General features: G+C 37.9%; 1 protein-coding gene across 1 annotated transcript in view; it reads left to right on the plus strand.

The window, feature by feature from the left end:
• The window catches only part of YBX3 (Y box binding protein 3), a gene marked incomplete at its 5' end in the record, with an annotated part of 25,959 nt that extends 14,483 nt beyond the window's left edge, over positions 1 to 11,476 (plus strand). Inside the window, 5 exons of the mRNA XM_008593401.1 lie at positions 675 to 881; positions 6,380 to 6,477; positions 8,237 to 8,408; positions 9,012 to 9,112; positions 10,911 to 11,476. Of these exons, the coding sequence (XP_008591623.1) occupies positions 675 to 881; positions 6,380 to 6,477; positions 8,237 to 8,408; positions 9,012 to 9,077 (543 nt within the window). The remainder of the gene's footprint in view (positions 1 to 674; positions 882 to 6,379; positions 6,478 to 8,236; positions 8,409 to 9,011; positions 9,113 to 10,910) is intronic.
• Positions 11,477 to 22,539: the final 11,063 nt, after the last annotated feature.

A 22,539-nucleotide genomic window follows, 5' to 3' on the forward strand; every position in this document is an offset into this window, starting at 1 on the left:
AAGAGTGGTATTGCTTTACACATGTGCAAACCTCTGTGATGTATAGTTTAATAGAAGATAGCTGGGTTCTCCTATCTGTTTTTGCATTCCATCTGTTGAGAGACCACAATTGCCACTGTAGCCTCTGGAAGACCCACATGCACTCATGAAAGAATGAGCTGGAAAAAGGTAAAGTGCATCTCAGTAGCATTATGAGAGTAGTCTGACCTGGTTGACCCCTGTCCACACTATGAGAACTACTGTAGGAAGAATGCTACTTAGGTCAACTATGTCAATAACATCATGAGCATCCTTTCTTGGCTTTACCCTGATTTTGCCCTAGTGGATGGTAAATGTCTGGAGACATACATTTGGTAGAGCTAAATAGATACTGTGGGTGATTGGTCAACTGATAGTCACCAGTTCTAAGTAGATGATTTAAATTCATTATAGATCGATTGCTTTTGCTTTTCTGCTGCTTTGTATTTTGTCTGCACAGATCTACTTGAATCTTAATGTAGTTTATCCCAGGTAGTCATATGATAATCTGGGTTAAATGCATTTTGTCTGCATAATAGGAGGGATTATTGCTTTTGGGAGATTTATTTTCTTTGGTGATATTCATCCTAAATGGTATTCTCTGGTTCTTTCCTTGCTGAAACTCCTTCTGAATCTCTGTTTCTTTGCTTCGCTAGTACGCTGGGGAGGAGGAGGAGGAAGGGAGCGGCAGCAGTGAAGGATTTGAGCCCCCTGCCACTGACGGGCAGTTCTCTGGGGCCCGGAATCAGCTGCGCCGACCCCAGTATCGCCCTCAGTACCGGCAGCGGCGGTTCCCGCCTTACCACGTGGGACAGACCTTTGACCGTCGCTCACGGGTCTTTCCCCATCCCAACAGAATGCAGGTAAAATTGCACCTGGGACTTCTCTTCAGCGCTCTTCACCCTTCCATCCTTCTCTGCCTCCTCTTCCTCCTCCTTCTCCTCCAACACCAGCTGCCGGAAATAAAACCCTGCTTGTGGCTTCCTGATGCTGCAAAAGCTGAGGCAAGGCCTGCAGTCTGCTTTTCAGAGCAGTCATTCTAGAAACATTTCTAAAAGCACAACCGCATGAGCCAAGCCTGTAATAGGGGAACACATTGGGGAGGGTAAAGTGTCTAGTTTATAGAAGAAGAAAAGAAATAAGGTAGAGTGAGAGCTGGTATATGTAAGAGTATGGACTCTGAAGTCAGACAAAGCTTGAATTTGAATCCTGTCTCCTACTTATGATCATTGAGGTTTTGAGAAAACCAAGTTTTAGAGAGATGAGGTTGTTTATTGATTAAATGGAAGCATTAAATGCCTGCATCATGGAGTTATGACAACTAAAGAGTTTAGTATAGTGCCTGCAACATAACATTTATAAAGTACTAAATATTGATGAGATGGTGCTGATTTTTTTAAGAAGACCTAACAGAATGCATGTTGTTGAATATTGATTCTCCTTTTTAACTGCAAAATATTATCAGTACAGTTGTGGATTTGTTTTGTGATTAATAAGCTTTACATCAACTTTGCAGTTCCCAGGAAACTTGGAAAACTGGACCTAGGTCATTATTTTTGTTATCACTGGCTACAACTTTTTCCTCCTTAGTGTCTTTGGGGTCGGGTGGTTTGTTTTTTCTTAATGTCTTGACTGAACATTATGTTCAGTCTGTTCTTTGCTACCCTTCTCCTATGCCATCATGCATGACTATGTTCTTTCTACATTGCTTCTTGTTTTTTCCCTTCTACTCTTCAACAGCTGCCCCTGACAAATGTGCTAAAAATAACAAGTAGACTTACATATATGGAGAGATTGGGTACATGAGGCATAGTAGGTTTCTTTAGTGCAGTACTTTGGGCTTCAGGAGATGAGGACAGGAAATATCAGTGAGATTGTGATACTAATGTATTTTTAGTGCCTTAGTAGTGCCTTCCTGAAATAATCATTCTTAGTACTTAGCATATACATATGTATCACATCTGCTGAGAAGGTGATGATTCTCTTCCATCTCTTTTGAAATAAACTACATTTTACCTTAGGAATTGAAGGTTCAGAGCAAAGCAATTCCTTAGTGCCATGTAGAACATAGAACATGATTTACAAAAGGTTGAAAATTAGTTTTGAATATTGTCATAAATTAACTGAATTTAGTTGTTTGTAATGCAGACTGACTTTCTCACCCATTTCATGTTGGAAGTAAAAGTTATCTTAGATTCTTTCAGCAATTTTTCCTTAGAATCTTTCTAACACATATGACATTAGAGTGTTCAGTGACTAAGAAGTCTGCTTAAGCCATTCAGTAGCGTTAAGTGAAAATTCCTAAAGCTCTCTTCCACATAACTAAGCTACCTCAAGGTTGTCAGTGCAGTGTCTTAAAAGTATAGCTAGATCTCTATCGTGGTAAAAATTGAGATCAGATTAAAAAGTCTATATGAACATTTTTTAGACAACACCGTAAAATTTACTGGACACAATAGGGAAAAAATGATAATATGCTGGTCAGTGGTATTTTCCTTATGAACTAAGGACATAATATAGCGTGATACATAAGTCACCAAATGATTTCCATTTTTAAAGATAGTGGTTATACATATTTGGAAATTAGAAAGAACCAGTCACTGAACTAATATCTACTACTTATCAGCTGTGAGAAAAAAAATTACATGGTGGAGGGAGGGGAGCAAAATTGTTTGGCAGATGTTTGAAATAAATTCTTATGAAATCTTCTCTATAGCTTCATGAAAGCTGTGGTTTTCTATATTTTTTGTTGTTGTTCCAAATGAAGAGATTTGAGTATTTAAAAATAATCGGCAAATTTACCTAAGGTTACATGGGCAACAGGTGGTTGCGTTTGACTTAAATTCGGTCTGTCTGTCTGTGCTGTTCTCATTCTTTCATCCAAGGATACTCTCATCCTTGACCCATGGTAACTGCTGTTTTGTTGGTCTTTTTTTGTGAAGCAAAATTTCTGAGGAAGAAGTGGCTTAGCTTGTTTAGGAAACTAAAAGGAGGCTCATGTGAGTGGGGGCCGGTGTGAGTGGATGGGAGGAGGTGGGCGGTGGATTAGGGGGAGGTCTTAGGGGAGGTGGGGAGTGTTTGATAGAGCACTCTAAGGACTTTTGACCTACTCTAAATGCAACAAGCAGCCAGTAAAAGGATCTGAACAGAGAAGAAAAGCATTTAAGAGATTATTGGAATGTTTTATGGAGACTAGGCCACAGAGAGGAAGAGTGGAAGTAGGGAGGCCAGCTACTGTAATTTCCCAGTGGAGAGGTGGACATGGGCTGGATTAGAGTGCTGGCAGTAGAAGGGGTGGTATATGGTCAGATTTGGGAAGTGTTTGAAGCATAAAAGTGACAGCATTTGGTTTAATATGAAGAGTAAACAATACTCCTACGGTTTTTGATTTAAACAAATATGGAAAGATTGGGTTTGGGGGTGGAGGCAAAAATTCTTTGGAGATCTTTTTTCTGCATTAAAATTCACCTATAAATGGAGCTGTCGAGTAGGCAGAAAAATAAAACAAAGCAGAGTCAAGAGGTAGAAAGTTGCTGGAGGAAGGAAGGTGTAGTTTCAGATACCCATGGTGGTTGACAGTCTTTGGGGGCACACTGAGTGATATTTGAGAAGAGACCTAAATGAAGCAAGGGTGCAAGTCATTCAGGTACCAGGAAAGAGCACGAATGGCAAAGGGAATGGCGTGTGCAAAGGCTGAAGGGGGCTGTCGGTATAATTTTGGATAGGGCAGGATGAGAGTAACTGTAAAATGAGTGCAGGTGGAAAAGTGATCCTAGGACTGAGTTTTGGGGCATACCAACAGTTAATGATTAGGAATATGAGGATTGTCTAGCAAAGGACAATGAGAAGGAGCTATCTGGGAGAATGTATTTCACGAAGGAAATGTTGCTATTGATAAATAGGGGAAATTCAACTGAGAATTGATTGTTGGGTTTGGTAACTTGGAGGTCCGTGGTATGGTGAGGACAAAAGTTTTGTGAGGATTGAAAGATAGCAAAGGGTGGGGAAGAGGAGGTTTCTGTGGTGGTGGTAAAGGAGGGGAATGGTTTTTCTTTAATATGTATTTCTGTAAAGGAGCTCAAAGACATGGGATGGTAGTTGGGGGAGGATGTGGAATCAGGGCAACATTTTTGTTTGATAAGATTTTTAGCAATGGTCAGGTACGCCTGGTCTCTCTTACTCCTTATCTCACCAGGGACTTAATTCTAAAGCCATTTGGTGGGGCAGATCAAGGTAGGCATATGTATTTGTCATACACACATATTCATCTGTACACATAAACAGACACCTATGCATATATAGGTATGCATAGGTGAGTATGTGTGTGTGTGAACTAAGGAGTTCTGTCTACTGAAAGGTCCTGAAAGCTGTGACAACTTAGTAGCATTGAGCATACCTGGCCCTCAGTTTTTCATTTCTAAATACTGTTCTTCAGTAAAACGAAGCTCCTTTAGAGAAATGCTGATTTCAGAGCTGGGACAGAGAAGGTGTAATATGAGCCTGGAACATCTTGTTGTGCCAGAAAGCAAGGAAGTACTCAGAGAATGTTGGAGACAAGTCAAAAGCATATGAGCCAGCTTGAGGAGGTTCCTATTGGCCAGTAATGATAGTAACAGACTCATTGAATAAAAGAGAACAATGAGTCCATACAGATATAAATAAATGAATATATTGAAAAATTTGATGAGGAATAGGATATTTACAGACTTTGAAAATACTTTCTCACAAAGTATTCATTACAAAGAAGGTTAGAGTAAACAGTAGTGGAAGGGCCCTGGCAGATACTACCTTAACCAAGTGAATGTTGTCAGTAGTGGTACAAACTGAAACTACGTGCCACCAGACAGATGCAGTGAGAAGAATGCAGTGTCACTACTGTGACTTCTCTGCCAAAGATAAGATCTAATCATTAGGAAATACCAAACAACCCAAATTGAGGGAAGTGATACAAAATAACTGGCTTGAAATCTTTAAAGGTGTCAAGGCCATGAAAGCCAGGTAGAACTGTTCCAGACCAAAAAAAAAAAGATAGAACTTAATTCAGTGTATGATTCTCAGTGGGTCTTTTTGCTGTAAAAGACATCGGGATTCATGGTGAAACTCGAACGGGGTCTGAGGATTAGATTCTATACTTCCAACTTCTCCGTTTGTGATTATTTCAAAATTTAAAAAAATTTTAAAAGATGGGTGCTATTTCAATATGTTTATATGCCTGGATGGAAATGATGGAGTAGACAAGGAAAAAAGTTCATAGTGAAGAAGAGAAGGAAGAGATAAATAAAGTCAGTCTGCTCTGCTTGGTAAGAAAAGCGGGGTCGGTTTTTGATATGAGCGTGGACCAGTGTAATGGGAGAGAAGAAAATTATTACAAGTTCAGGTGGGTTGGTAGATTCGATAATAGTTCATAGTGAAGAAGAGAAGGAAGAGATAAATAAAGTCAGTCTGCTCTGCTTGGTAAGAATAGAGGGGTCGGTTTTTGATATAAGCATGGACCAGTGTAATGGGAAAGAAGAAAATTATTACAAGTTCAGGTGGGTTGGTAGATTCGATAATGGGAGAATGTGGAAATTCTCTTCTGTTTTCATTTTCTCAGTCAAATATGAAGGATGGTATTTGGCCCTGAGGTAGAAGAGGAGATGTTAGTTTTGAGAAAAGAAAAAGTTGAGATATGGAGGTATGGTAAAGAATTTCAGAGAATGTTGCTTGATTTTTTTTTTTGTTTGTTAGTTTTTAATTGTTCATTCTTCCTCCTGAAAGTTATACAAAATAAGTTAATTTTATTACATTTGTCATCAAGAAGGTATATTTTTTTGTTTAATGTTATACATGAATACACCAGCAGATAAAAGGAAAAAAAGGAAGAAATCAGAGCTGAAGGTGTGGTTAAGATTTGGATACAACTCGTGATAGTGAGGTGGGAAGAACCTTTGTAGAACTGTTCATGCTATTGAAGAGATGCCAGTTTGTAGAATTAGTGGCTCTGAGTTTGAAACGAGAGAGAAGGTATCATTGCTTAAATGTGGTATGTCATTCCATTTCCTTTTATAAAGTAGGTTTTCTTTCAAGAGCTGAAGGGAATGTGTCAGATTTCAAAATGTTAAGTCAATATTGTAAAATAAAGTTGGGGCTCTGGGATAAGGCAAAAGACTGTTATAGTAGGAATGAGTTTTTCTTCCTTTCCTATCATTCACAAAGATCTAATCAATAAATAATTCACTGTTACAGCTGAGAATGTCCAGTTTTTTAATGAAACATTTTATTTCTTGCTTTTTAAAGAAGTTCTGAACACAACTAACTTAGGTTCTGTGTGTCTTCTGCATGCCCCATGACACTCACTGTCAGCCATCATTGTTCTCTCTAGGCTGGTGAGATGGGAGAGATGAAGGATGGAGTCCCAGAGGGAGCACAACTGCAGGGACCAGTTCATCGAAATCCAACTTACCGCCCCAGGTATCGTAGGTACGTAACATTCTCCACTATCTGATGATCAGTTGAAGGATTCATGAGTGGCAAGAGATGGATGAGGATACTATGGGTCTGTCTTGTGGAATTATTATGTGGTTAGGAGGTGTGCCTACCTGGTCTACACTGCAGAGTTTTGGGGGACTCTTTAGTGTATGTTTTCAGACGGTGGTGTGGCATTTTCCCCATGCTTAACAACTGGAACTTTTAGTACCAAAGCATTATTTGTATTCTATAATTTTTATATGATACAAATTCATACTCGATATCTGTTTATCTCATTTAATTTAATAAAAATTAACTGGTGGGCAATTTAATGATAGTGCTACAAATAGAGAAAGAATTAAGTGTTTGGGATATTGAATATTTTAATAACTGAGGCTGTCTAGTGTTAGAGGTTAAGTCAGGCCATGGATCAAGTTGTCTGTATTTAAATTCTCACTCTGCAGTTTAGGAGCTGTATGTCCTTGGGCAATTTTTTGGACTCTCTGAGCCTTAGTCACCAGGTCTATAAAATGGACGTTAAAAAATATTCTACAATTGCTGATAGAATTAAATGTGCTAACACGTCTAAGATGTTTAATATGGTAGCCAGTATAGTAAGTCTTTAATAAATATTAGACATTATTACCTCCGGTGATTTTAATATTAGTGAAGGGGTGGATTTTTAATTTGCACTTCATCCCTTGTGAAGACTGAATTGGACTAGACTCCTTAAGATCCTTTTGGAGCTTTTTATATTGAACCCGCCTGTTCCTTTACCTTGAGTTAAATGGAAAAAGTAGAACCTCATTCCTGAATGACGTTACACTGTCTTGAAATTTGTCGATATGGATTTGTTGAAAGTAAATATATTGGGAAAGGATTTGTACTGGTTTTCGTTTTCCTTCTTCAGATTTATTCCAGTTGTAGGCATATTCACTAATAATTAATTACTAATGACTCAAAATAAAAGATTTTATAAAAAATGTGTGATGAAACTGAGAGGAGATGCTTGTGTATGTGAATCCTGGCTCTGTCTATTCATAGCTTGGGAAAGTCATATTTGACCCTTTTTGATCTATAAAAGCAGCATTTCCATACTCATACGGTTCACAGATACCTACCGTCTCTAACCTCCTGGTTTTCTCACTATAAATCTAGCTCACAGAATTTGCATTAAAATTAAATATTTAATGTGAAAACCTGCTAGCACAGGCTCTGGCACATAATACTGTCAGTTTTCTTCCCATGTTTAATTCTCTTAGTGTCCACTAAACTCTGTTCACGGAGGGCAGATACAAGACCAATTTATTTTTTTCTTTTTTCATTTTCCTTAGTGCCTATCAAAGGGCCTGGTAGGCACATAGTATGTGTTCAGTATGTTTCATGCTAGAAATATGTATTCAAACGAAGGGAAAAATGATAGAAAAACAAGGTTTTTTCCACGAAACTTTTGTTCCATTTGCTGCAATGACCTGTGAATAATTCTAGCAATAAGTACTAATCGTGGTAGGCACATAGTATGTGTTCAGTATGTTTCATGCTAGAAATATGTATTCAAACGAAGGGGAAAATGATAGAAAAACAAGGTTTTTTCCACGAAACTTTTGTTCCATTTGCTGTAATGACCTGTGAATAATTCTAGCAATAAGTACTAATCGTTTGACTTTTTATCTTTAAAAATAAATGTAACCTTATATGAGTTATTCTCATATTCTTGAGAATCCCTGTTCTGTTACACTTGTTTTCTTTTGTTCTGTGTCCTCTGCTATAGGGGGCCTCCCCGCCCACGACCTGCTCCAGCTGTTGGAGAGGCTGAAGATAAAGAGAATCAACAAGCAGCCAGTGGTCCAAACCAGCCGTCTACTCGCCGTGGTTACCGGCGTCCCTACAACTATCGGCGTCGCCCCCGTCCTCCCACTGCTCCTTCACAAGATGGCAAAGAGGTAAATCCAACCAGTCAGTGTTGCCAGAGAGTCCTTAGTCATGTCAAACTTTAGCATTTCTAAGAGTGATCTATTATAAGATAACTTATCACTTAAATATGAGGATACCTTAAAAAATTCATGTAACAATAGAATTAAGAGATAATGTGAATCTTTCCATGGACTTTTTGAAGAACTCTCATATAATATTTTGCTAAAGATTCATGTGTATAGAGTATGTCTTACACATAACATAAACTAAATATTTCAGTTCAGCTAACTAACATTCTCTGAACGAATTACCCATACTAATTGGGACTCAGAGCTAAAACATTTCGGGCTCTCCAAATAAAGGACAGTGTTTATAGAGAAGAAGCTCTAAGCATGAATTGAAAGCAATTGTAAATCATAGACTTCATGGAGGATAGTGGTATTTAGTTGCCATTTGGGGGCCATTCTTCTGTGGTACTTATTTCTACTTTTGACTCATATCTGAGTAGTTAAATTTTTGCACAGTGATTTTCCTTCATAGGCAGAAACATTCAAACTTTTAAGACATTTTAGTCTTGAACTTTCCACTCTCATCTGGATTGATTCTGGATGTGGCTTTGCTTTGTGTTTTAGACCAGAGTAGGTGAAGCACCGACTGAGAACCCTGCTCCAGCCACCGAGCAGAGCAGTGCTGAGTAACACCAGGCTCCCCAGGCACCTTCACCATCTACAGGGTAAGAGCTTGGGCATCCTGGTCTCGAGTTGATGTGTTCTTTCAAATGTTATTGATTTCTCAACAGTGGTATAGATTAGTTGTACGATTAGTTCTGCAATTCATCTGTGCCATACCCTCCTCTCCATTGGATTCTGGGGAAAAGGAGTTTTGGTGGGTAAATACCTCTGGGATTGACCTTATTTCAATAAGCTTTGGGGGTATAAACATTGTCAGAGTTGAAGATAGTCAACTACTTTTTTCTAGACAGACAGATTTTTTTTTTTTTTTGTCTTTTTTGTGACTAGTAAGGGGATCGCAACCGTTGGCTTGGTGTCGCCAGCACTGCGCTCCCAAGCGCTGTACTCTCCCGAGTGCACCACGGGGCCAGCCCGACAGATTTTAACTGTTAGTACCACTTAGAAAAACTAATGCTTCATTTTTGTGGTACCTACCAGCCAATTTGATAGTTTTAAAGTTTCTGACAAAGGCCTGGTTTTAGTATCAGGAGACTATCTGTAAAATAAACTAGAGTGAAGAGTGTGTTTTTTTTTTTTCTCTTTTTTCTTTGGTTGCCAACTTTATTTATTTTTATTTCTGTCTCTTTTTTTTTTTTTTTGAACACTATGCATTTTGAGACAGTGCAATATAATGTGTAAGAGCCAAGGGGGTTGTTTATCCAGCTCAGGCTCTATTGCATCTCATTTGCTGGGTGATCTTGGGCAGTTTATTTATCCTCTACCTCAGTAATGTCTGCTACTGGTAAAATGCAGGTATTAATTATTTAGCATCTAGGGTTGTTGCAAAGATTAAGTGAAATAATGTATAAGTGATTAGAATAGGGTGTTTTAAAGAATTAACCTCTTAATAAAGGTTAGCTTGTTATTTTCATCATTGTTGTTTCCTACTTTTTTTTTTGTTTATTTTGAAATGTCATTTATACAGATAGAAATATAGCTAGAAAGACCATCCCAATTACAGAACCAGCCTGTTAAAAGTTTGTCATAGTTGGTTTCATTCACCCTTTTACCTGAGACTTTAGAGTTTTATATTTCTTCGTTGTTACCCTTTTCATTAGTTTTTAGGTAAAAGAGAGGTTTCAAAACTTATAGTGTCAGTGTTATTTTTCAAAAAATTGTTGAAATTTCATAAATAAAGTCTTGGAATTATTATAAGTTCCTGCTTTTTAATGCCGTCTACTTTAGTACACAGTGATTTACAATTTAATCATCCTTTCATTGGGTGGACATTTGGGGTGCTGGCAATATTCTATTTTATCTCTAGGTAATATGGGCAGTTTATCATAGAAATACAAACTCTATTCAAACTTGTATTAACTGACTTAAGAGTTATATATTAATCATTTAAAAAGGACCATAGCCTTTTACTGAGAGTAACATTATTTCTAGGTATTGTTCCTAAGGAAATAATCCAAAATATGGGGGAAAATATTTCTGCTATTTACAATCTGTCTGACATAGGGGAAGTAGCCAATTGTGGTATATCTGTATTAGGAGCTATGATGCAGCCACTAAAATGAATGATTATTTGGTAAGGCATTATGACGGTAAGATTTTTATACAGTTTAACAAAATTTTTACCATTATGTACTGCCTTTTCTCTTTAAGGAAAATACTGAAAAAGTAAGAGTTTCCATTAATGTATAGTTTATAAATCTGTACATGATGTGTAGATTTTGTTTAGAGCTTTTGAAATACTGTTTTTTCTAGATTATATATATGAAAAATAGATAATTTTTTTCTTTTTTATTCTTTAACTCTTAGTCATTTTGTTTAAGTTTGATCTTAATTTTTTTCCAGGTGACCTAAAGTATTAATGACCATTCAAAAATAAAATAAAGGAAAAAGCAGACCACGACCTTACCAACACCAAAGAAACATCCAAGCAATAAGGTGGAAGACTAACCAAGATTTGGACATTAGAATGTTTACCATTATTCTTTAAGGAACTAACAACTGCAAAGAAAAATGTCAGCAGATTTTTTCAGAAAGCTGAGATCCCAGGAATGCCTGCACAGAAGACAAGACAGCACCCTCCCCAGTTTCAGCAACCACTAGGTTTATATTTTTTTCCTGGTTTTTACTGTTTTGCTAATATGAATTGAGAAAAAAGATGTTCACACATGGGGAAAACCCCAGCCAAAGAAATCTGAAATATATAGTAAATGCTTTTTTTCCCTTTTTTGTTCATTTTGGATGGTGGTGCTAAACTTCCAAGTGTCACGATTTAAAAAGAAATTTTATGCCCTTTTTATTTATTTCTAGGATGAGGGGAGGATAACATTTTTGCTTTCTTATGTGACTCTCTTTGAAAATGTGCAGTAAGAATTTCCTCAAAAATAAAATTTTTACCCTTCAAAGGAAAAGATGTGTTAATTGAAGTGTATTTTCCTATCTTAGTCTATGTTTTGTCTTTTTTTCCCCTACCTCATTTACTTAAATTGATTAGTAGAAAATTCAAATCTAAATGTAGAGGTAATTTAGTACCATTTAATAAATTTAGGCATATGAATTTGACATCACAGAAAATTGGATTGCATTTGAAATGTGCAGCTGGGAGTTAACAAGTTCATGTATGAGTTCAGTAGTAGGCATGAATTATTTGGTCTTCTCTGTATCTCTGGAGTCATCTTCATTGACGTGATTGGTGGCCTTTAGGTTAACAGCTTCAGATTCAATGTTAATTTCTTTTAGATTAATGAAAGAGTTGTTAGTTCTGATGTCCTTGAACTTCCAACCTGAGGTTTTCAACACCAGTTCCTATGTTATATGTGTACAGGTGTGTCTTTCAGAGAAGAGGTAGGGTAGCTCTTTTCAACTACACTACAAATTTCTCCCCCCAAGGTGAGAAATACTATAGTGTATGTCAGTGCTATATAGTTACTTCTTAGATCTACTCTACCTTCCAAATTATTTATTTCTTAAATTAAGCATACATTGAGTCCAGGTTTGGGCTGAGTACTATTCTAGTGGCTAGGAGAGAACAAACCAACAAAATGCCATTGTCTCAATGACCAGATGTGAAAATAAACAAATATGGAATTTAATGTCAGTTGGCAATAAGTGCTATAAGAAAAATAAAACATGGTAAAGGATAGAGACTGGCATACTTACAGGAGTAGGGGAGATGTTTTTCTTAAGTGGGGGAGAGATGTGAAAATAAACAAATATGGAATTTAATGTCAGTTGGCAATAAGTGCTATAAGAAAAACAAAACATGGTAAAGGATAGAGACTGGCATACTTACAGGAGTAGGGGAGATGTTTTTCTTAAGTGGGGGAAGAGTCTGTCCCTCTATATAACAAAATAATTATATAAAGTCCTGAGGTGGGGGATGGATGAACCATTTGAATATCTGGAGGGAAGAGCATTCCAGTCAGAGCAGGCTTGGCGAACAGATAAAAGCGGACTATTCAAGAACCTTTATTATCTTGCAAGTTAAAAATTATTTGTTAAAAATTGGTAATATACACAAAGCAAAAACACAAAGAAATGAAAAAGTATATTATGAAAAAAGTCTCCCATCCAGTCCCAACTCCCTCAAGGCAACCAGTTAACATGTTTTTAAAAATACATCCAGTTGTGTGTGTGTGTGAGACAGATTGGCAGACTTAGAGGAAATAAGTTGTTCAGCTAAGCACAATTTAAGCTTAAGAACAACCATCGGTTTTTAAAATTCTGTGAATAATTTTACTATACTGTCCAGCCAGTCTTCTCTTTTCTAATGTCCACTTATCCTGCTCATTTTAAAGCAACTTTAAGTGTGGGGTATTTCAAACACACTTTTAAAAATGTTTTGAAAATGTACCATACACATTTTTGACACTGATTTTTTTTTTCACCTAATCTTTTTAATTCTGTTATCAGCATGTGTAGAGTCCTCATCATTTGTACTGACTGTATAACGTTCCATTATATAACTATCCATAATTATGCTAGTCTTTTATTATTGGATATTGACGTTTGTTAAAATTCCAATTGTAAATATTTTATCACATAATTTTAACACCCTTACCTCTAGATACCATCCATATGTTTCAGCATTATAGCTGTTTATTTCTAGAGAAGAAACATGAAACAGTGAGTGCAAAGAATTAGGGGGAAAAAATCTTAACTTGGGCAGTGGGTATCAGTACAATTCTAAGTGCACTGGTGATAGAGAAGAAAACACAAATTGGATGTGATGTGAGGATAGGCCCAAAGCATGTTATTTTGCAGCAGAGAACTAGGAACTTGAACTGCTGAATCAAGAAATACAGGCTATCAGAGAAGGATCACACAGCCAGAGATTAAGTAGAAAGTGGTTGTACCATGATCACACTTAGCTGTGGTTGGTATTGATTTGCATCCCAGGAGTTGTGCTTATTTGATGGCACAGCACCTGTCAGAAAGTAGCACTATACAACTCCATGTGTGTCTACTATGTTCCAAGAGTGAGTTGGGTGCTTTCATATCAAGTATCGCTGTGGTTGGTATTGATTTGCATCCCAGGAGTTGTGCTTATTTGATGGCACAGCACCTGTCAGAAAGTAGCACTATACAACTCCATGTGTGTCTACTACGTTCCAAGAGTGAGTTGGGTGCTTTCATATCAAGTATCGATTGCAGCAGTAATATAGGGGCTCTTGTGTTTATTGCAAAAAAGCAATTTTTGAAAGTTCTTTTGCTGTTAGTGTAGTGTTTATAAAGAAAGGCTAATATTTTGTTTATAAAAGTGTTTATAAAAACTAATACTTCGAGATTTTGACATAAAGTTCTTTAAATCTTAGAGCACATATAGATTGATGCTTCTGGGAGCTAGCACTTTGTTTTAGTTAAAAAGAGGAAACTAAATTTAATCTCTTGACTACAGGGAGTGATTTTGCATGTTATGCCATAAATGTCTTGTTTAATAAGTATAACTCTAGAAAGGAAATGTGCCAATATAATAATCTCTGAGAATGAGGTGATCTTGTCAGTAACAGTGGTAAGAATTCATCTGCTTTGTGATTTTCCCAAAACGCTTTGTGAGAGCATTTCATTTGATCTGATGAGCTAGCTCCAGAATCACACAGATTTTCAGAACGGGGAAGGGAAGCTTTAATGAAACAGATCCACGCCTGCCACGTGACGCTAAGAGCTTAGTTTGCAGATCCCTTCCTATACCTCTGGTTTGGACAGTATTCTATTAAAAGGGATGTTTAGTGGAGGCATGTAATAAAAAAGACTAGAAGTGACCACTTTGTTATTACCGTCGTGTCATCCTTTCATGCATTGATCTTCTCATTGTTAAATTCATTAAGGCTTGCACATATTGGCTTCTGGGCGTCTCCTGTGTCTGCTATATGGATATGGCACCACTGGGAAAACACTTCTCTATTAGCTCAGGACACAAGTTTCGCATACACTAAAAATATAGGGAATATTTTTTGTGTGTGTGCATGTGTGTTATTATTTTAAGAAATTTCTAAACTATTTTCCAGAGTTTCTGTTAGGGACTGAATTGCGTCCTCCCCAAATTTATATGTTGAGGTTTGTAACCCCAGTACCTCAGAATGTAACCATATTTGGAGATACAGTCTTGTAGAAGTTGATTAGGTTAAAAATGAATACATTAAGGTGGAGCCTAATCCAGTATGACTGGTAGTGTTGTTTTTTTAATGTTTATTTGTGCATATTTGTGGGGTACAGTCTGTTGTTTCAATACATACATATATTATACCTTGATTCATTTAGGGTAGACAGCATAGCTTTGTGACCCTTAGTCTACCACTTCCCTTCCCCATATCCCCTTCCCTGGTAACCATTATTCTACTCTCCACTACTCTGAGAACCACATTTTTTTTTTCTTTCAGATTCACATATGAGTGACATGTGGTATTTGTCTTCCTGTGCCTGGCTTACTTCACTTAACATGATGGTCTCCAGCTCCATCCATGTCGCTGCAAATGACAATATTTTTATTATAGCTTAGCAGCATTCCACTGTGTATATATACCACAGGTTTTTGTTTGTTTGTTTTTTAATCCATTCATCTGTGGATGGGCATTTAGGTTGATCCCATCTGTTGGCTATTGTGAATAGTGTTTCAGTGCTGGTGTCCCTTCGAAATACTGATTTTTTTTTGTTTGTTTGTTTTTTAATCCATTCATCTGTGGATGGGCATTTAGGTTGATCCCATCTCTTGGCTATTGTGAATAGTGTTTCAGTGCTGGTGTCCCTTCGAAATACTGATTTCATTTCCTTTGTATATACCCAGTAGCGGAATTGCTGGGTCACATGGTAGTTCAATTTTTAGTTCTCTGAGGAACCCCCATACTGATTTCCACAGAGGCTGTACTGACTTACATTGCCACCAACTATGTAGGAGGATTCCCTTTCCTCATCCTCACCAGCATTTGTTATTTTCTGTGTTTTTATTTGTTTTTTGTTTTTTGCTAATAGCCATTCTAACTGGAATAAAATGACATCTCGTTGTGATTTTAATTTGCACTTTCCTGATGACTAGTGAAGTTGAGCATTTTTTTTCATGTGCCTATTGGCCAATTGTATGTCTTCTTTTGAGAAATGTCTGTTCAGGTTCTTTGCCCCTTTTTAAATTGGGTTATTTGATTTTTTGTTTGTTCATTTTGTTTTGTTTTTGCTGTTGAGTTTGAGTTACTTATATCCTTTGGATATTAGCCCCTTGTCTGATGTGTACTTTGCAAACACTCTCCTGTTCTGTAGCTTTTCTTTTCACTTTGTTGATTGTGTCCCTTGCTGTGCAGAAGCTTTTTAGTTTGATGTAGTCTCATTTGTGTATCTTTGCTTTAGCTGCCTGTGGCTTTGTGGTCTTGTTCAAAAAAGCACTCCCCACTTCCATTTTGTGTAGTTTTCCACTATGTTTTCTTCCAGTAGTTTCATAGTTTAGGGTCTTAAATTTAGGTGTTCGATTTATTTTGAGTTGATTTTTTTTGTATGGTGAGAAATAGGGGTCTAGTTTCAGTCTTCTGCATGTGGGTATACAGTTTTCCCAGCACCATTTATTGATGACACTGTTATTTCCCCAGTGTATGTTTTTGGCACCTTTGTTGAAAATCAGTTGATTGTAGGTATGTGGGTTTAAAAAAGGCTGATGCCTCTTTGTTCTTTTTGGTTAAGATTGCTTTGGCTGCACGAGATCCTTTGTGGTTCCATACAAATTTTAAGATTGTTTTTTATGTTTTTGTGAAGAATGTCATTGGTATTTGATAAGAATTGCATTGAATCTGTAGATTGCTTTGGGTAATTATGGACATTTTGATATTCTTCCAACCCACGAACAGAGACTATCTTTCCATTTATTTGTGTATCCTGCAAATTCACTAAACTCATGTATCAGTTCTAGGAGTCGTTTTAGTAGATTCTTTGGGATTCTTCATGTAGTTCATCATGTTTTCTGCAAATAGGGACCGTTTTATTTCTTACTTTCCGGCATATATGCCTTGTTTTACCTTTTCTTGCCTTATTGTGCTGGCTGGCCAGGACTTCCAGTGCTATATCAACTAATAACACTAAAAGTGGATATTCTTGTCTTGTTCTCAATGTTAGGGGGAAAGCATCAGTCTTACACTGTTACATATCAGATTAGCTGTAGGTTTTTTGTGGATGCTCTTTATCAAGTTTAGTAATATCATCTGTGTTTCTAATTTACTGGGGGCTTTTTGTCATGGATGGGTACTGAATTTTGGCAAATTATTTTTCTGTATCAGTTGATATGATCATGTAATTTGTCCTCTTTGCCTGTCAGTGTGATGAATTATATTGATTGATTTTTAAATATCAAACCTGGCTACTATCCTTGGAGTACATGCACATAGTCATGTATAATTTTTAAATATATTATTGGATTTAATTTACACTTCTGTGCATGAGGGATATGGGTATGTAGTTTTCCTTTTTTTTTGTACTTTTTGTTTTGTTTTGGTATTGGGGTGATATTGGCCTCATACAAGATGGGAAGTGTTCCTTCCTCTTACATTTTGGAAGAGATCATGTGTAACTTTTCTTTAAATGTTTGGTAGAATTCTTCAGTGAAACTATCCGAGCATAGTGATTTCTTTTTTGAGAATTTTTTAACTACAAATTTAATTTAATAATTATAGGGCTAATCAAATTATCTGTTTTACATTGGATGAGTTTTGGTAGTTTGTGCTTTTTAAGGAGTTGGTTCATTGTATCTAAGTCATCACCACATTTATATGTGAAGAATTATTCATAGTTATTTTTTTATTTTCCTCATGTCTACAGAGATAGTAGTAATATCTGTTTCATTCCTGCTATTTGTAATTTGTAGGGGTTTTTTGTCATTCTTACCAAAGGTTTTCAGTTTTATCAGTCTTTTCTTTTTATTGATTTTCCTCTGTTTTTTTGTTTTTTATTTCATTGATATCTGCTGTTTATTATTTTCTTCCTTCTGCTTATTTTGGTTTATTTTGCTCTTTTTCTAGTTTCTTGAGATTGGAGCTTAGATTATTGATTTGAGGCTTTTTTGTTTCCTTTTTCTAATGTAATTATTTAATGCTATAAATTTCCATCTCAGCACTGTTTTAGCTGTGCCACACAAATTTTAAATGTTATATTTACATTTTCATATAACTTAATGTATTTCTAAAATTTTTCTTGAGACTTCCTCATTGACCCATTGAGTGTAATGTTTAATTTCCAAGTGTTTGGTGTTTTTTCTCTTATCGTTGTGGTATTAATTTCTAGTTTTATTTCATTGTAGTCAGAGAACATACACCATATAGTTTTAATTCCTTTAATTTGTTGAGCTTTGTTTTGGTTTATGGCCCAGGATATGGTCTATCTTAGTGAATGTTTCATGGGCTCTTTAAAATAATTCTGCTGCTGTTGGGTGAAGTGTTCTGTGACTGTCAATTAGATCTTACTGGTTGATGGTGATTTTAAGTCCTCATATATGATGGTGATTTTAAGTCTTCCTTGTGCCAGTAGAATAATCATCCTGCCCTCTAGGTCCACCAGTTTCTGCTCCACGAATATGATACTGCTGAATTTTGTGGGGGAAGAAAGGAAACGTGGGACCATATGCTGACCGGGTTTGTCAGAAGACCTAGTTTGAGCCAGTCTGTATGAAGTGACGGCAAGATCTTACCACCCTCCCCGCTGTGAAACCTACATTGTAGACTCATGTAGATCTAGCCCAAACCTATCTTAACTACTTCAAAAGTTTAAGAAACTGGGTGGGAAAACCTGGCTGGTTAGCTTAGTTCGTTAGAATGTGGTGGTGATAAAATGAAGGTCTGGGGTTTGATCTCTGTACTGGCCAGTGGGGGAAAAAAAAGAAAAAACTGGGTGGAGCAAAATGAAAGATTATAAAAATCTTGTGAACAAAAGTCAATAAATATTACACCATATTAACATTTTATCTTTACAGTTTTCTGCATAGATGAAAAATACACTAAGTACCAATGTTCTCACCATTGTTTTAGGCCTTCACAGTAATCCTTACTAGTCGTTTTTGTTGTCATTTAGGAAATACAAAGTTGTGGATGCCGATTACACAAATTCATTATGAAGCTTAGATCTATGGAAAGGAGGCTATACAGAGGACACTCTGGGAATCACAAGACCTAGGTTCCAGTTCAAAGCCCTCACAATCTTTAACCTCAGGCTGTTCACTCAAGATCATGGTTCCAGCATCTTTGAAAGGATAGGAGTTGTACGGATCAGTGGTTTGCAACTGAAGGTCAAGGTGAAGACATTTAAGAATCATCCCCAGCCCTTCCTCAACTCTAATATGCACTGTATTTTGTATATCACTTTGTCATGGTCATACTAGGGATGACACCAGGGAATTATATTCACTGGCTGAGATTTGTAATCTATACCTGCAGGTCATTGTAGGGCAGAGGTTAATGGAGGCAGCAGCCAATACCTAGTGTCCCATGCGCGTGGCAACAACATCGTGTGGTAAGTGTAACTAACCAAGATAGATGAGAGACGCTAAACAAGGATCCAACACCTTGCTCACTTGTTTAGTTTCTGTTTAGAAAAGTGTTTGTAAACTGTGATACTAGGTCCTTTTGACAAATATAGTTGGAAATAAGGCTGAAGTTGTTGAAGGTAAAGCACATTCATAATGGCTAAGAATTCCTGAAGACATTTTTTTTACAGACTGAACTTTTCAGGTCTTTCCCTCCCTACTTTTCCTGCTTAGTCCTTTCCCTGCTCTTTTTCCTTTTTGAGGTGAAATCTTATTTTAAGGTTAAATGACTGCTGGTGCCATGTACAGTTGCTAATCATTTCCACTGTTCCCAACAAGCAGCAATTGGTGGGTATTGAGATATTGGTCATTATTTATATCAATACCACTTTCCTTACTTCTTACTGGGAGAGCCAAAGACAAGGTTGTGCCTTACCCCAGGAGCCACCCCTGTGCCCCTCCCCTGTCATTCCCCTACCCCAGGAGGATGGCTTGCTGCTTTCCCTTCTCTTACTCCCCTGCTGTGCTCTGAGCTGCATGGTGTGCCCATCCTGGGCAGCCAGGAATGGATCCAAATGGAGAATCACCAAGCAACAAAAAACCAAGAATAAAGACTGTGGGACTCTCCCCCAACTCCCCGGCTGCCCACTCATCTCCTGCCTCTTTCACACTGGACTGGCCATCCACTCTGTTCCTGTAAAGTGCCGACACCCTCCCTGCACTGCCCCCACCCCGAGCCCATAAGTGAGATTGCACATCAACTACTGTCGGGAGGAGCGGAGTTGGCACAGTAAACTAAATGTCTTTGTAACAACAAAAACCACCTTCCTTTATGAATATGACTATGGTTGGAAGGTAGTGATGATTAATTCTATCTGTCAACTTGACTTGCCATAGGATTCCTAGATTAAACATTTTGGGGCATGTATGTGAGGGCGTTTACAGAACAGGATTAGCATTTGAATCTATGGACTCAGTTGATTGCCCTTCTTAATGTGGGTGGGCATCATCCAATTCACTGAGGGCCTGAGTAGAACAAAAGGCAGAGAAAGGAGGATTTGCCTAGGAAAATAGTAAATCAAAAGCAATACTGCATTCTTGGAGAATTGCAGAGATTAGTGCCACCATGAAGGACTGGAAGGTGCTGGGGTGGTGATTTCCACCACATCCTAATTCAACTCTCCTATTAGGCTTATACAGATGGATCTTGGAGAATAACAATGTATTATCACAAGCTTAACAGTGTATTATCATAAACTACAATTGCACTGCTGTACCAGATGTGGTTTTATTGCTCGAACAAATTAACACATCCCCTGGTATCTGGTATGCGTCTATCGATCTGTCAAATTCCTTTTTCTCCATACCTGTCTGAAAAGCCCACAAGAAGCAGTTTGCTTTCACCCGGCAAGGCCATCAATATATCTTCACTGTCCTACCCAAGGTGTATATCAACTCCCAGCCATATGTCATGATTTAGTTCTTAGGGATCTTCCCTTTCTGTAAGGTATTATACTGATTTATTACATTGATGACATTATGCTAATTGGATCTAGCGAGCAAGAAATAGCAACTCCTCTAGACTTCTGGATAAGACATTTACATGTCAGAAAGGGGAAAATAAATCTGACTAAAATCCAGGGGATTTCTCTTTCAGTAAAATTTCTAGGAGTGCAGTGGTATAGGGCCTGTTGAGATATCCCTTCTAAGGTGAAAAAAAGAGATGCAATGCCTAGTGGGCCTCTTTAGATACTAGAGGAACGTGTTCCTCGTTTGGGTGAGTCATTCTGGCCCATTTACTAATGACCTGAAAAGCTGCTAGTTTTAAGTGAGGCCCAGAAGAAGAGAGGGCTCTGCAACTGGTCCATGCTGCTGCGTAAGCTGCTCTGCCCCTTGGGCCATATGATCCAGCAGATCCAGTGCTGCTTGAGGTGTCAGATAGGGCTGCTGTTTGGAGCCTTTGGCAGGCCTCTATATCTAATCCGATCACTGTGAAGGCCTTTAAGATTTTGGAGCAAGGCCCCGCCATCATCCGCAGGTAACTTCTTTTCTTATCATAAACAGCTCTTGGTCTACTACTGAGTCTCAGTAGAAACTGAACACTTGATCATGGGCCATCAAGTTAACATAGACCTGAGCTGCCCATCATGAACTGGATGTTATTGGGTTCACCAAGCCATGAAGTTGGGTGTGCACAGCAACACTCCATCATCAAATGGAAGTAGTATATACGTGATCAGGCCTGAGCAGACACAAGTAAGTTACACGAAAAAGTGGCCCAAATGCCCATGGTTTCCACTCCTGCTACACTGTCTTCTCTCTCCCAGCCAGAAACTATGCCCTCAAGGGAGTTCCCCCTGATCAGCTGACAAACAAAGAGAAAACTCAAGCCTGGTTCACAGATGGTTCTGCGTGATGTGTAGGCACCACCCAAAAGTAGACAGGTGCAGCTCTATAGCCCCTCTGTGGAACATCCCTAAACGACAGTGGTAAAAGGAAATCCTCTCAGTGGGCAGAACTTCAGGCAGAGCACCTGACTGTTTGTTTTGCTTGGAAGGAGAAATGGCCAGATGTGTGACTGGATACTTGTTCACGGGCCGCAGCCAATTGTTTCCAGATGCTCAGGAACTTGGAAGAAACATGATTAGAAAATTGGTGGCAAAGAAATTTGGAGAAGAGCTATATGTATAGACTTCTCTGAAAAGGCAAAAATCATGAAGATATTTGTGTCCTATGTGAATGTTCATTAAAGAGTGACCTCAGCAGAGGAGTATTTTAATAATCAAGGGATAGATGACCCATTTTGTGGATACCAGTAAGCCTCTTTCCCCAGCTATCCCCACATTGCCAGTGGCATAGTAAGAAATACATTTTGTCTTTGTTCCTGATTCCTGGCAGAGAGCTCCTAAAATCCTTGGAATTTCCTGAGTAATAGGAATGTCTTTTGTTATTCATGACGAACCTCTTTTGATCACATCAAAATTAATGCTAATGAAGTTACTTAGGGTGGGGCCTCACGACAGCCTCAGGATGAGGCTGCTCACCAAGAAGACAAGTGATTAGACTTGGCATTTTCAGCTTCACACACCAACCCAGGGAAGGGGAAGGGAGGCTTGAGATTAAGCTCTATAAAAACTCTTGAACAATGAGGATCTGGCTGGTTAGCTTAGTTGCTTGGAGCATGGTGCTGATAACACTAAGGTCCAGGGTTTGATCCCTGTACCGGCCAGCCACAACAACAGTAAAAATCTATTGAACAATGAGATTTGATGAATTTCTGGGTTGCTGAACATATGGAGGTGCTGGGAGGTTGGCATAACTGGAGAGGAAATCAAAGCTCCATGCTGCTCCCCCAACTCCATAACTTGCCCTATGCCTCTCTTCCATTTGAATTCTCCTGGGTTGTTTTCTTTATAATAAACCAGTAAATGTAAATAGTGTTTCCCTGAGTCCTATGAGCTATCCAGGAGGTTGTAGCAACCTTAG

The sequence above is a fragment of the Galeopterus variegatus genome, unplaced genomic scaffold, assembly GCF_000696425.1.
Source record: "Galeopterus variegatus unplaced genomic scaffold, G_variegatus-3.0.2 Scaffold9099, whole genome shotgun sequence".
Classification (NCBI taxonomy): Eukaryota; Metazoa; Chordata; class Mammalia; order Dermoptera; family Cynocephalidae; genus Galeopterus; species Galeopterus variegatus.